Raw genomic sequence first — 14,887 nt, forward strand, 5'->3', positions numbered from 1 at the left:
CCCACCCCGCCATAAATGTATCCCCCCTTACTCTCACAGATATTGTGGAGCGCACAGCAAGCAGCAATAACAATGGGGATATTGGTTTTGCTGAGGTCTATCCGAGTCAGTAAGCTGCGCCAGCGCGCTTTTAAATATCCAAATGCACATTCCACCACCACTCAGCACTTGCTCAGCCTATAGTTGAACAGGTCCTGACTACTGTCCAGGCTGCCTGTGTATGGCTTCATGAGCCAAGGCATTAAGGGGTAGGCTGGGTCCCCAAGGATAACGATAGGCATTTCAACATTCCCAACGGTTATTTTCTGGTCTGGGAAGAAAGTCCCTTCCTCCAGCTTTCAAAACAGACCAGAGTGCCTGAAGATGCGAGCATCATGTACCTTTCCCGGCCATCCCACGTTGATGTTGGTGAAACGTCCCTTGTGATCCACCAGGGCTTGCAGCAGCATTGAAAAGTACCCCTTGTGGTTTATGTACTCGGTGGCTTGGTGCTCCGGTGCCAAGATAGAGATATGGGTTCCGTCTATCGCCCCACCACAGTTTGGGAATCCCATTGCAGCAAAGCCATCCACTATGACCTGCACGTTTCCCAGAGTCACTACCCTTGATACCAGCAGGTCTTTGATTGCCCTGGCAACTTGGATCACGGCAGCCCTCACAGTAGATTTGCCCACTCCAAATTGATTCCCGACTGACCGGTAGCTGTCTGGCGTTGCAAGCTGCCACAGGGCTATCGCCACTCGCTTCTCAACTGTGAGGGCTGCTCTCATCCTGGGATTCTGGTGCTTCAGGGCAGGGGAAAGCAAGTCACAAAGTTCCATGAAAGTGCCCTTACGCATGCGAAAGTTTCGCAGCCACTGGGAATCGTCCCACACCTGCAACACGATGCGATCCCACCAGTCTGTGCTTGTTTCCCGGGCCCAGAATCAGCGTTCCACGCCATAAACCTGCCCCAGTAACACCATGATTTGCACATTGCTGGGGCCCGTACTTTGTGAGAGGTCTATGTCCATGTCAATTTCCTCATCACTCTCGTCTCCGCGCTGCAATCGCCTCCTCGGCTGGTCCTGGTTCTGCTTTGGCATGTCCTGGCTCTGCATATACTCCAGGACAATGCTCGTGGTGTTCATCGTGCTCATAATTGCCGTGGTGATCTGAGCGGGCTCCATGATCCCAGTGCTATGGCGTCTGGTCTGAAAAAAGGCGCGAAACTGATGGAGGGAGGGAGGGGCGACTGACGACATGGCGTACAGGTACAGGGAATTAAAATCAACAAAGATGGCTGTGCATCAGGGAGAAACACAAACAACTGTCACACAGAATGGCCCCCCCAAAGATTGAACTCAAAACCCTGGGTTTAGCAGGCCGTTGATTTCACGGAGGGAGGGGAAGCAAATGAATACAGAACAAATCTGGTCCATCTATTTTTTACATCTTAAGCTGGCAGCAGACGGTGCAGCATGACTGATAGCCATTGGCATCTTCTGGGTGCTTGGCAGAAAATGATGTACTATGATTGATAGCCATCATCGTCAAGAATCAGATGCCCAGAGTGGAAAGTTTGGTGCAGTATTTCTTAGAGAAATCTGCTGAAGAACTTTCCCGGGTGCCTCTGATTGAACTCACTGAAGAGTACGATGACAATGGATACCAGTCGTAATACACCATCCACTGTCAAAAGGCAAGGGGCTGCTGCTGTGCAGCAATGCAGTACCACGTCTGCTGGCACCCAGATGATATATGGTGAGGGTGAGCTGAGCTGAGCTGAGCTGAGCGGGTTCCATGCTTGCCGTGGTATGTTGTCTGCACAGGTAACCCAGGTAAAAAGGCGCAAATCGATTGTCTGCCGTTGCTCTGACGGAGGGGGAGGGGCCTAACGACATGTACCCAGAATCCCCCGTGACACTGTTTTGCATCATCAGGCATTGGGATCTCAACCCAGAATTCCAATGGGCGGCGGAGATTGCGGGAACTGTGGGATAGCTACCCACAGTGCAAAGCTCCGGAAGTCGACACTAGCCTCGGTACTGTGGACGCGGTCCATCGACTTAATGCACTTAGAGCATTTTATGTGGGGACACACACAATCGACTGTACAAAACCGATATCTATAAAACCGGCTTCTATAAGTTCGACCTAATTTCGTAGTGTAGACATACCCTCAGGGAGGGTTGAGTCCCTTCCTGTCTCCACCACTGGCTGCTGCTGCTGTCTCCATCGTGAGCTCAGAGCCCAGGCTGAGCCGCTGCTGCTCCCCAGCAGGATCTGTGGGGGGACAGACCTGCACTAACCCCTCTGTGCCCAGCCTGGGAGGACTTTCTCCGGTGGCTGGAACCAGTCCTGGGGCAGCGCCGGGCTCTGCCGAACCCAGCCCCTGAGCTGGACCCTGCAGGTGAGGGGACAGACCCGGGGGAAAGGGCTGGTGCTGGGCAGGAAAGTGACTCCGCACCAAGGCCCCTCCTCGCCCCAGCTCCGCTCCCGGGGGGGTCTGCGAGTCCCAGAGCTGCTGCCCTCTCTGACACCCCCTTCCAGGCTCTGCTCCCCTGAGTGCTTGCAGGAGCCAAGCCAGCTCCAGGAGAGCGAACGCCCCGAGCCGGGCCAGGGACCGAGTCTCCCAGCCCGAGGGGAGTGGAGGGGGCAGGAGGGAGACAGGGGGAGTGTCTGGCAGGGGCAGCAGGAGCAATCAGTGGGGCGGGAGGTCCTGGCTTCCAGCCCTGCCCAGCCCCATTCCCTGCAGCATCTCGGGGCAGATTGACTTTCCTGGGGAGAAGGGGAGGAGCAGGGAGAGGAAAAGCCAGTTCCTGCCTCTGCCTGGTCCCCGCGCTGCTGGGGGGAGGCGCTGCCCTGGGGACAGTGTCAGGGGGGATCCCCCAGAGCATCTCCTTTGATTCTGCTCCTTTCTGCGGTTTGGTTAATAGATTCTGTTCCTATTTTAACAACGTTTCAGTGGGTTTAGCGCTGGTGGCAGAGGCTGGTGTGATGTGACAAACTTCTTGGCTGTTACTGTCCTGAGCAAGCGGTTAGAACAGAGGATGCTCAATCCCAGATCTGCTGAAGTAGCAGTGCCTGGTGGCCACTTTACTCTTCTGTTACTTCATGTGTTACATACGCAGATGTTGATAATACGTGTAACCGCATATTTTAATTTCCTAGCCTTCTATGTAGGCCACATAATTTGTTTTGATACATTTCAGTGACCTTCCTCCTTTGGACAAGCTGACTATTCTGGGCTGCCAAAATCAGGCTTTTCTAAAATGAATGCTCCTGTTGCTCCTTTGCATTGGTTGGGTGAGGGCCACGGTGCTGACCTCACCTCTTTGGCCCTTTGGTGAAACTACATTGCCTTGTCTCCAGGGGGGGATAGCTAATGCAGGTTAGTTAACACACATTTGCTAAGCAATGAGGACACAGAATACAAGGCTGACTCAGATGTTAAATGAACCATTGTTGTTCATGGCTTGACAACTGTGATACAGGTTGTGTGGCTCACACTGCTCCTTTGCCATCAGAGGTATTTGCATCTGAGTGTCTGCAGCCCCCTATTGTGTGGGTGTCATGGAAAATCAGCTAAAACATTTTAAACTAAAGGAATTACCAGAGGCTTCCTCCCACCCCCGCCTCGCTCTATTTCCCTTATCCCCTTCCGTTGTTAAGGGGTTGGCTAGATGGTCTGACACTGAGGCCTGGTCTACATTACAGAGTTACAGAGTAGCAGCCGTGTTAGTCTGTATCCGCAAAAAGAAGAACAAGAGTACTTGTGGCACCTTAGAGACTAACAAATTTATTAGAGCATAAGCTTTCGTGGACTACAGCCCACTTCCGAAGAAGTAGTAGTCCACGAAAGCTTATGCTCTAATAAATTTGTTAGTCTCTAAGGTGCCACAAGTACTCCTGTTCTTCTTATTACAGAGTTAGGTTGTCGTAAGGCAGCTGACATCGACCTAATTGTGTCAGTGTACACACTAAGGAACCAAAAACCAGGAGAAAATTCCAAGCCTGCATTTCCCAGCAGCATTCTGCACTCAAAATCGTTTTCTCATAGCTTTATCTTAGGGCTCAGGCTTTGTCTGCTTGGCTTTCTCTCTCTGCTTCTCTCTTGCTCCTGTCTCTCTGTGCCTGTGTCTGTCTCTGGTGCATGCACACACACACGGATACCAATCAAAGCCCTAGCCCCTGCATTTCAAGCCCCTTGGGCCACGATTTGACTTCTACGCCCCATTTCCATGGGCCTGTGTTTTGTTTCAGTCAGCTGATTGTGATGCCTTCTTTACATTGATTCTAAATGGAGGGCAGCAGTGAGACCTGACCCACTATAAGGTTTAGCCCAAACCAAACCTATATTAATAAGCTTAAGATTCTGTCCCGGGTATTTTTAGTAAAAGTCACAGACAGGTCGTGGGCAATAAACACAAATTCACGGAAGTCCACAACCTGTCCCTGACTTTTACTAAAAATACCCTGAGGGTGGAGGACAAACAGAGTTCTGCTGGGGCTTGCAGCTGCTGTGGCAGGGGCTGACCGCTGCTGCTCCAGCCCCAGGGGGACTGACCCAACCCCAGCCGCTGCTCTGGCAGGCTGGGGACCGCTGCTCCGGCGGCCCCGGGGCTGACCACTGGTCAGCTGTTCTGGTAGCCACTGCTCCAGCAGCCCCCGAGGATGACAGCTGCTCCAGCCCTACCCTAGAAGAAGTCACAGAGGTCCCAGAAAGTTGCAGAATCAGTGACCTCTGTGACAGAATCGTAGCCTTAAATATTAATAACAGATCTGGTTGCATCTTAGTGTTCCCTTCCCACACTAATGGTTAATGAGGTCAGGGGCCATTCTGACACCTGGGAACACAGCAGGGAAGAGACACACTTGGGCTATGAATTGGTTGGGTAGTGGCAGAGGAGTTGCTATATTGGCTCTGTGGCACGAGGATTGCCCTTGGTATGGGCAAGTCTGAAAGCTAGTCATCAAAAGGGACCAGTGACTTTGGGTGTCCCAGGTTTTGAGTGTCCAGCTAGAGACATCTCACTGGGGGCTGATTTCCAGAAAGGGTCAAGCACCATTTCTGTCTCCCTGTCACAGGCCTGCCAACTCTTGTGATTTTTTTTTTAACCACAAGTATCATGATATTGGGCATAGGCACTGACTCTGTGGGTGCTCTGGGGCTGGAGAACCCATGAAAATAAAACAGTGGGTGGTCAGCACCCAGAGGCAGCCTCGCAGGTCAGGGCCTCCCGCTCCCACCCACTGCGAATCAGCTGTTCCATGGCATGCAAGAGGTGCTGGGGAGAGGGGGAGAAGTGGGGGCAGAAAGAGGTGGGTCAGGGTCAGGAAGAGGTGGGGAAAGGCAGGGGCTTGGAGGAAGAGGTGGAGTGTGGGTGGAGCCTGGGGCAGAGCAGGAGCAAGAAGAGGCAGCGTGGGGGCTTGGAAAAAGAAGTGGAGTGGGGGCAGGGCCTGGGGTGGAGTAGGGGTCAAGCACCCTCCCGGCAGCTTGGTAAGTCAGTGCCTATGAGATTGGGTGATTTTTTTCCCTTAGAGCCCCAGCTCCTGGAGCCCTGTGATTCCATGAGGATCTCAAGTTTCTTTTTAAAAAAATTAAGTGACATTCTAGCCCTGATGGTAGCAGAAAAAATATGAACCCAAGAGACTCCAAAGCAAGGAGGCAAACAAAATGAATCTCAAATATAGTTTCAATATCTTCTTTAAATGGCAGAATTTTTCAGAAAAAATCCCATGATTTTTGAGGACTTATTCATGATATTTGGACATTGGTCCCTTGTGCTAGAACAGAAGAATGAGGAGGAAGAGACTTTGGGTACGTCTTCACTTACCGGAGGGTCCGGCGGCAGGCAATCGATGTTCTGGGATCGATTTATCACGTCTGGTTAAGACGCGATAAATCGATCCCGGATCGATCCCGGAAGTGCTCACAGTCGACGCCGGTACTCCAGCTTGCCGAGAGGAGTACGCGGCATTGACGTGGGAGCCTCCCTGCCACGTCTGGACCTGCGGTAAGTTCGGACTAAGGTACTTCGAATTCAGCTACGTTATTAACATAGCTGAATTTGCGTACCTTAGTCCGAAGTGGGGGCTTAGTGGGGACCAGGCCTGTAGCTCATTAGGACAATGACAGAGCTGAGAACAGAATCCCGGTCTCATGAGTGTCTATCTCGTGACCTACCCACTAGGCCTCATGGCCTCTCAGCTGGCAGCATGCAGGGAGCCTTACTAGCACAATGTAGCATCGGTCTGTGACTAGAGAGAGAATTAAAGCATGATTTCTTCTCATAGAAAAGCCACGTGTCTGATTTTAACTCTTCACATTCAAAGACGAGTCAGCTGTTCCATATTAAAAGATCAGTACAAAAATCACACCTAGGTACATGTGAGGAACAAACGCTCCCTGTGTGCAGGAAGCCCATCTAACTGGGGGCTATTTCTACTCCAGATCTCTCTGATGGAGCCAGGAGAGGAGCCGGGGCCCTTGGATGCAGAGGAAGGGGAGAGTCTGCAAGGAATCTGCACAGGTGAGGAGCCTGTTAAATCAATTTGGAAACCAGGGCTGAGGGAAGGAAGCAGCTGGGATTTGCACCAAGGCCCCGGGAGCCTTCCCCACAGTTCTGCCCCATCTCACCTGGTCAGGTTTGCCCCAGCAGCGGTCACATCCTCATGGCTTCCCTGACTCACAAATACACCACTCTCCTCCTCCTGCTCCCCGTTCCTGAGTATTCAGGGTGTTACGTGGAAGCAGATCTGGTCCTTCTGCTTTGGGGGATTTGGCCCCTAATTTCAGATCATTGTTATTTATTTCTGACGTTTTCCCTTCCCAAGGATTCTTTACTTCCCAGCGCAAGGAATGACTTGGAATTTTGACCCTTTATTCCAGCAGAGGATGGGGCGGTGAATGTAAAGGAGGAGAATTGTCCACAGGGGGTGGTGTTGGGAAACACCGAAGGGAACGTTTGCCAGATTCCTGAGCAGGTGGCGGCCTGTGAGAGTCGAGGCAGCTCAGGTCTCATAGACTCATAGACTCATAGACTTTAAGGTCAGAAGGGACCATTATGATCATCTGGTCTGACCCCCTGCATGCTGTAGGCCATAAAACCGTCCCTACCCCTTCCCTAGACTCTGCTGTTGGAGTCCCCAATCCTGTTTTAAGTGACTTCAATCAGCGGAGACCCTCCTGCTAGAGATCCCTGCCCCATGCTGCGGAGGAAGGCGAAAAACCTCCAGAGGCTCAGCCAATCTGCCCTGGAGGAAAATTCCTTCCCGACCCCAAATATGGCGATCAGTAAGACCCCGAGCATATAGGCAAGAGTCTCCAGCCTGACCCCTGTCAGCCATTATACTATTTACCTACCATTGCTTGGTTTTCCTTGACTACTATGCTTTACCATTAAACCATTCCCTCCATAAACTTATCTAACTTAATCTTAAAACCAGACAGGTCCGTCGCCCCCACCGTTTCCCTCGGAAGGCCGTTCCAATATTTCACCCCTCTGACGGTCAGAAACCTTCGTCTAATTTCAAGCCTGAACTTCCCCACGGCCAGTTTATATCCATTCGTTCTTGTGTCCACATTAGTACTAAGCTGGAATAATTCTTCTCCCTCCCTTGTATTAATCCCTCTAATATATTTAAAGATAGCAATCATATCCCCCATCAGCCTTCGCTTTGTCAGACTAAACAACCCAAGCTCCTCTAGTCTCTTTTCATACGACAGGGTTTCCATTCCTCTGATCATCCTAGTGGCCCTTCTCTGCACCCGTTCCAGTTTGAGTTCATCTTTTTTAAACATGGGAGACCAGAACTGCACACAGTACTCCAAATGAGGTCTCACCAGCGCCTTGTACAACGGAAGCAGGACCTCCTTATCCCTACTAGATATACCTCGCCTAATGCATCCCAAGACAGCATTGGCTTTTTTCACCGCCACGTCGCATTGTCGACTCATAGTCATTCTGCGGTCTACGAGGACCCCTAGGTCCTTCTCCTCTTCCGTTACTTCTAACCAATGCGTCCCCATCTTGTAACTAAAATTGTTATTAGTCATCCCCAAATGCATCACCTTACACTTTTCACTATTAAATTTCATCCTATTTCTGATACTCCAATTCACAAGCTCATTCAAGTCTCCCTGCAGGATATCCCTATCCTCCTCCGAATTTACAACGCCTCCCACCTTCGTATCATCCGCAAACTTTATCAGCCCACTCCTGCAATCGGTTCCGAGGTCAGTTATAAATAGATTAAATAAAATGGGTCCCAAAACCGAACCTTGAGGCACTCCACTAGTAACCTCCCTCCAACCGGACAGTTCACCCTTTAATACGACCCGCTGCATTCTCCCCATTAACCAATTCCTTATCCACCTCTGGATTTTCATATCGATCCCCATGTTTTTCAGTTTAACCAATAATTCCTCATGGGGTACAGTATCAAACGCTTTACTGAAATCCAGGTATATTAGGTCCACCGCATTTCCCTTATCTAATAAGTCCGTTACTTTCTCAAAGAAGGAGATCAGATTCGTTTGGCACGATCTGCCCTTCGTAAAACCATGTTGTAATTTATCGCAATTGCCACTAACCTCCAGGTCCTCAACTAGTTTCTCTTTCAGAATTTTCTCTAACACCTTGCACACTACAGATGTTAAACTAACAGGCCTGTAGTTACCCGGATCACTTTTTTTCCCTTTCTTGAAAATAGGAACCACATTAGCTATTCTCCAGTCTAACGGGACCACCCCTGAGTTTACAGATTCATTAAATATTATCGCTAATGGGCCTGCTATTTCCCGTGCCAATTCCTTCAATATTCTTGGATGAAGATCGTCCAGTCCTCCCGACTTAGCCCCATTAAGGCATTCAAGTTTTGTTTCTACCTCGGATACGGTAATCCCCCATCCTGAATGCCCCTCTGTAGTGGTGCTAGTATTCCTAATACCTTCATTGGCCTCATTAAACACCGATGCAAAATATTCATTGAGATATTGCGCCATGCCTAGATTGTCTTTAATCTCCTCTCCGGCAATAGTCTTCAGCAGTCCCACCTCTTCTTTCTTTGCTTTATTCCTATTTATGTGGCTGTAAAACCTCTTACTATTGCTTTTAATTCCCCTCGCTAGGTCCAACTCTACACGGCCTTTGGCCTTTCTCACTCTATCTCTACATTCTCTGACTTCACTTAGGTACCTTTCCTTACTGATCCCTCCCCTCTTCCACTCTTTGTACGCTTTCTGTTTTTTCCTAATCGCCCCTTTGAGTCGGTCGCTCATCCAGCTCGGTCTAAATCTCTTGCTTAGTAATCTTTTTCCCTTTTTTGGAATGCAGGCCTCCGACAGCTCATGCATCTTTAACTTGAAGTAATCCCAGGCTTCTTCTGCCTTTAGATCCATTAATATGTTTGCCCAATCCACTTCCCTTACCAGTCCCCTTAATTTGTTAAAATTGGCCTTTTTAAAGTTATAAACCCTAGTCTTTGACTTAATTCTGTTACTCCTCCCATGTATTTTAAACCGAATTAGCTCATGATCACTGGAGCCCAAATTGTCCCCTACTACCACTTCCTCAACAAGGTCCTCACTACTTACCAGAATCAAATCTAAAATGGCCTCCCCCCTCGTCGGTTCAACTACCACTTGATGGAGGAATTGATCAGGTCAGGAAAAGATCCCAGTGGAGGAGACACAGGGAAGAGCCACTTCCCCTGGCAGAGCTCTCAGGCAAACTAAAAATATTCAAGCCCATCAGAGAATCAGCCCTGGTGAGAAACCCTTTAACTGCCTTGAGTGTGGCCAAAGCTTCAGTGTGAGCACAGACATTGGTAGACATCAGAGGATCCATACCGGGGAGAGACCCTTTAAATGCCTTGAGTGCGGGAAAAGCTTCTGTCAGAGCTCGCACCTTATCACCCATCAGAGGATCCACACTGGTGAAAAGCCCTACAAATGCTCTGACTGTGGGAAAAGCTTCAGTGCAAGCTCAGCCCTGATTGTACATCAGACGATCCACACAAGGGAGAGACCCTACAGATGCCCCGACTGTGGGAAAAGCTTCTGCCTGAGCTCAACGCTGAGCACCCATCGGAAAATCCATACAGCTGCAAAACCCTATGAGTTGCCTTAAGTGTGGGAAAAGTTTCTGCGTGTGCTCCTACCTTCTTATCCATGAGGCAACCCACACAGGAGATAAACCCTATAAATGCCTCAACTGTGGGAAAAGCTTCAGTGCAACATCCTACCTTATTAAACATCAAAGAATCCACACAGGAGAGAGACCCTTTAGGTGCCTTGAGTGCGGGAAAAGCTTCAATCGCAGATCAATCCTTCTTACCCATCACAGAATCCACACAGGGGAAAGACCCTACAAATGCCCCGACTGTGGGAAAAGCTTCAGTGTGAACTCAGATCTCAGTAGACATCAGAGAAGTATCCATAGGGGAGAGAAACCCTATAAATGCCTCGTCTGTGGGAAACTTCAGCAACAGCTCATGCCTTACTAGACATCGGAGAAATCACACGCAGTAGACAGCCACAATGTTTTGTTTTGTTTTGTAATTTGGTTCCCTTGTGGTTCTGCTCCAATCACATATCTGGGGACCGTGGGATCTATGGTTGGTTGGCTATGAGCGCCAGGGGAATGAGAGACTGGAGATTCATGCGGCATGATGGTGGGTGCCAGGGAGGGGTAGGGAATATTTGGAAGTTGAGTTGTTGCCTGATGGGCTCGGCCAATGGGAGCGGGAGCTTGGGTGCTGGTGGGTGGGTTACTTGGAGATTGGGATGGGAGGTGGAGGGGGAAAACTGTCCTGGAACTAACTGTTTTCCACTCCAGCAGAGACCAAAAAGCAACATGCCCCCACGCTTCCATCCAACTCACGCTTGGACACAAAACCTCAGCAGTGATCTCAGGGCTGTTTAAGCAGATTAACTTCCCAAAAGCACAGGTTCTGAGACGTGCTGCTCTGTTGATACCAGAGTAGGAGTTCGGTATGACTGGAATTCAGATCTTACATTAGCTGGTGAGTGGTATGAAGCCGGGTGCTTATTGCTTTTTGGATCCTGTTAGCGATGGAAGTGAAAGTTCTACAGAGCATCGTTGCATGTTCTCCATGATGTTGCCATCAAGGTGAAGGTGGCAAGGGATACAGGAGATTTTCCCTTCTGATTCCCATATTTTCTTGGGGTGGCTGAGGGCTGCCTCATTGTCCTTCCAGAATGTGGCTCAGCTTAACCCGCTGGAAACCAGGAAACAGAGAATTAGAGTAAACTCTCCCACACTGAACCCCCCACACCCAGCCCTAACTCTGAGCCATTGGGGTGGGGCCCCAATAAGTCCCTGTGAGGGGTGGCAGGACTGTCTTTTTCCCAAACAGGTGGAGAGCTGTGAAGAAAGTGCACAAAAGAAATGCTGGAGAAACTCTTAGGTACTGTCTAGACTAGGATAAAGGTCATGTTTAGGTCTCAGGCCTAGCAAACATGAGCCAGCTAACCCTGCCCAGTACTCAAACACTTCACCTGCTCCGGACAAACCACCGCAGCGGCCAGAGCTTTTCATCCAGTCAGCCTCTAGGAGAGGTCCCAGAGAAAATCTCTTCGGTTTGCTCTGACTGAGCCTCGCGGGGCAGGGCCATATGAGCTGCCAGAACGGTCCAGGCAATAATGCAGCATTGAGGGTGCATGGCATCGTGTGAAATCCGGTGCAGAGGTGGGGTGCTGGGGGACACACAAGGGGGTGTGAGGATGGGGTGAAGCGCTCTCATTCGCCTTTCTTTCTGACGTATTTAGTGCAGTGTCAGCATGGGGAGGTGACTGCCACAGCCATAATCATGGCCTTGCAACTCTACCAGAGGCAGATCCAGGTCTCCTGGGGCCCTGGGCTGCAGCAAGTGGGGAGGCCCCAGTGCTGGAACTGGCCCCGCCCCACCTCTTCTGCCTGTGGCCCCACCCATAGCCCCACCCCATTCTGCCCTTTCCCCAACAGCCCTGCCCTCGTTCCGCCCACATCCCTGCCCTGTTCCACCACTTCCTCCCTTGCTCCACCCTCTGCTCGTTCCTTTCTGCTCCTCCCAGCCCCCTGCTACAGCCTCAAGACCGGAGAAGCGCTATGCTTCCACTGCTTCTCCAGCCCTGGGACCGCAATAGGGGGAGATTTTTCCAGGGGCCCCAAATTGGCTGGGGCCCCTGGGCATGGGCCCCATAGGCCCGTGTGGTAATCCACCACTAACTCTACAGGCTTTTTTGAAAAACTGTCATATATTCTTAGATTTTAGATCCAAGAGGGTCCACTTTGCTCAGCTACTCAGACTCCTTGCATAGCACAACCCCGAAGAAAAGGACCCTGACCCCACTAGTTGCAGCTGTCCCTCTCTTCAGATGGCAGTCTGAGCTCCGGCCACTGGCTATGTCTAATCTCCTGGTGATCCCAGCTATACCTAAAGCAGGGAGGGTCAGTGAGTCCATCAGAGGGGGAGTGATGGTAGAACATGGGGCTGGACACGACACAAAATGGCCGATTTTGTCAGGGACAGATCAGCCTGGTTTGGGCCTAGTACCTCCGGCCTGTTCCGATAACAGAGTTAAGGTTGTTGGAGGAATGGTGTGGGAGACTTTACCTTAACTCTCTGAAAACCAGGAAATATGGGATTACATTTAGCCACACTCCGAATTGTGGAAAGACAGGAAGCAACAGTGAGCAACCTTAACTCCACATTAGTGCTGTTTCTCACAGCGAATTCAAAAGGGTAATCCCCTCCCCTCCCCTCCATCCAGCACTTGCCACTGGACTGGTGTTTACACCAAGTTACCCCTCTTTGTGAAATGGCCCCATTGTAAAGTAACAAGGGTGGATTTGCTGGAGATACTTTGAGGCCATTACTATTGAACGGATAGGTTCCCCAGGAAGCCATGTGTGTGGGACTCCATTGAGACATCCTTACTTCCCTTAATCCCAAAACCACTCTCCCTGCATCTTCTCAAAGTCCTTTGAATTGAATCATGTGTGATATTTGTAATATGTTTTCTTTCCAAAACAGATGTCTCCTCTGAATGTTTGCTTGTATGAACTGTGGAACATACGTGTTTTGAGACTCAGAACAGCGTGTTCTATGTAAGTATGGGAAACCTATATCCTGTAACATTTGAGTTATCTATTTTATTCTACTTGGTTAAGTATAGGGACCAATCAGGACAATAAGATAATGGAGTTAGTTGGTCAGATGTCACTGCGAGTTGTGTCTGGAGGGTATGCATTTGCTGTATTTAAAAAAAAAAAAAAGGACCAAAATGGTTTTCTGGCAAGAACACCCCTAAACACCCAACCTTATTGTAAATTACTTCACGACTTTTATAGGAAGTAATTTTGTTGAAAGGGGTGTTTTTCTGCACCAAAAAATTAAAAATTCTGCACATGTTTTAAAATTCTCATATTTTGTCAAAATAACACAATATAATCACACCATTTTCAATTATTTTGGTAATTTACTTCAAAATGCTTGTCAGCAAATAATTGAAAATGGTGTGATTATATTGTTATTGTGTTTCTGCATTATGTTGACAAATAAAATATGCAGAACTTTGCAGAATTGTTTTTTTATTATTATTTTTGGTGAAGAATTCACTCAGGAGTTCTGTGTGGCGCAATCTGATGTGGGCAGCTCAGTGGGGGGGCTGGGTGTCCAGGGGCTGGGTGCAGGGGGAATGGGACTCTGCAGGGGGGTGAAAGTGGTTAGGGCTCAGCGGTGGGGGGAGGACTGGGGCTTGGTGGGGGGTCGGGTTGTAACTGGTTGGGGCTCAGTGGGGTGGGGATCCAGGTGTGGGAGGCTCCTTATGCAGGAGGTAAGGCTTGGGGGGGTTTCAGGGGGCTCCTGATCCAGGGGGATGCACCGGTGTGGGGGGGGTTCCAGGTGCATGGGTGGGGGCAGGGGTCATTGTACATTGTACAGGGAGTTGCTTCCCCTGTCCACCGAACCCAGACCCCCCTGCACCCCCCCCCTACACACACACCCAGACCCACTCCCGCGGCAGAGCTTCCGGCAGCCAGGGGAAGTTTCTGGGGGTTGATCTGACCCAGCCCTGGCTGCATTGTGCATGGAGGAGGGATAGCTCAGTGGTTTGAGCGTTGGCCTGCTAAACCCAGGGTTGTGAGTTCAATCCTTGAGGGGGCCACTTAGGGATCTGGGGCAAAATCAGTACTTGGTCCTGCTAGTGAAGGCAGGGGGCTGGACTTGATGACCTTTCAAGGTCCCTTCCAGTTCTAGGAGATGGGATATCTCCATTAATTATTATTATAAATCACCGTTCTCCTCCCCCACTCCCCACTAATGTCCCTGGGTGCCCCAGGGTATCCCCAGACCCCTGCCCCCAAGTGATTTTCCTCTCCCCGGGCTGCGGGAACTGAGCATCTGAGCTGCCGGGAGGTGAGTGAGTACTGGTGCAGCTTCTCTTTGCTTCCCCGCAGAAACCATTTTCTGCAAGGAAGCAAAGGGAATGCGGGGAGCGATGATGCATTTTTCTGCTGCGCCGCAGTGTCGCAGATTTTTTCCAGGAGTAACCCCTGTCAGCCAGCTCATCACAGAAAGAAATATCAGCTACAGACTCTTTGCAATACTCCAGTACCATCTACTGGCTCCTTTGGGGAATGCAGCATGGAAATTCAAAGACAGAGGCCACCCTGGATCCTACGTGTTTGTCCGTGAGACCCTCTGGAAGAGCATAAAAGAAGAGACAAGGGCCATATGCTCTTTCTCTCTCTCCACACTCCCATCCATTCAACTAAAGCGACTGGATACTACCACAATCTGTCCCAGGGAGGATGCTGGCAATGGCAAGTTGTAGACCCCTCGAACTTCAAGCAACAAACACCAGAGCCAAACTCTCAGCCTGAACTCAGCCCTTAAC

At 50.1% G+C, this 14,887-nt stretch overlaps 1 protein-coding gene across 1 annotated transcript; it reads left to right on the forward strand.

Annotated features, from left to right (window-relative positions):
* The first annotated feature begins 6,445 nt into the window (after positions 1-6,445).
* On the forward strand, positions 6,446-10,491 carry LOC128847913 (zinc finger and SCAN domain-containing protein 2-like). The gene is made up of 4 exons (XM_054047644.1): positions 6,446-6,515; positions 6,875-6,979; positions 9,733-9,921; positions 10,175-10,491. Exons 1-4 carry the CDS (start codon positions 6,446-6,448, stop codon positions 10,489-10,491), a joined length of 681 nt encoding a protein of 226 aa, XP_053903619.1.
* Positions 10,492-14,887: the final 4,396 nt, after the last annotated feature.

Source organism: Malaclemys terrapin, chromosome 13, assembly GCF_027887155.1.
Source record: "Malaclemys terrapin pileata isolate rMalTer1 chromosome 13, rMalTer1.hap1, whole genome shotgun sequence".
Taxonomy (NCBI): Eukaryota; Metazoa; Chordata; order Testudines; family Emydidae; genus Malaclemys; species Malaclemys terrapin.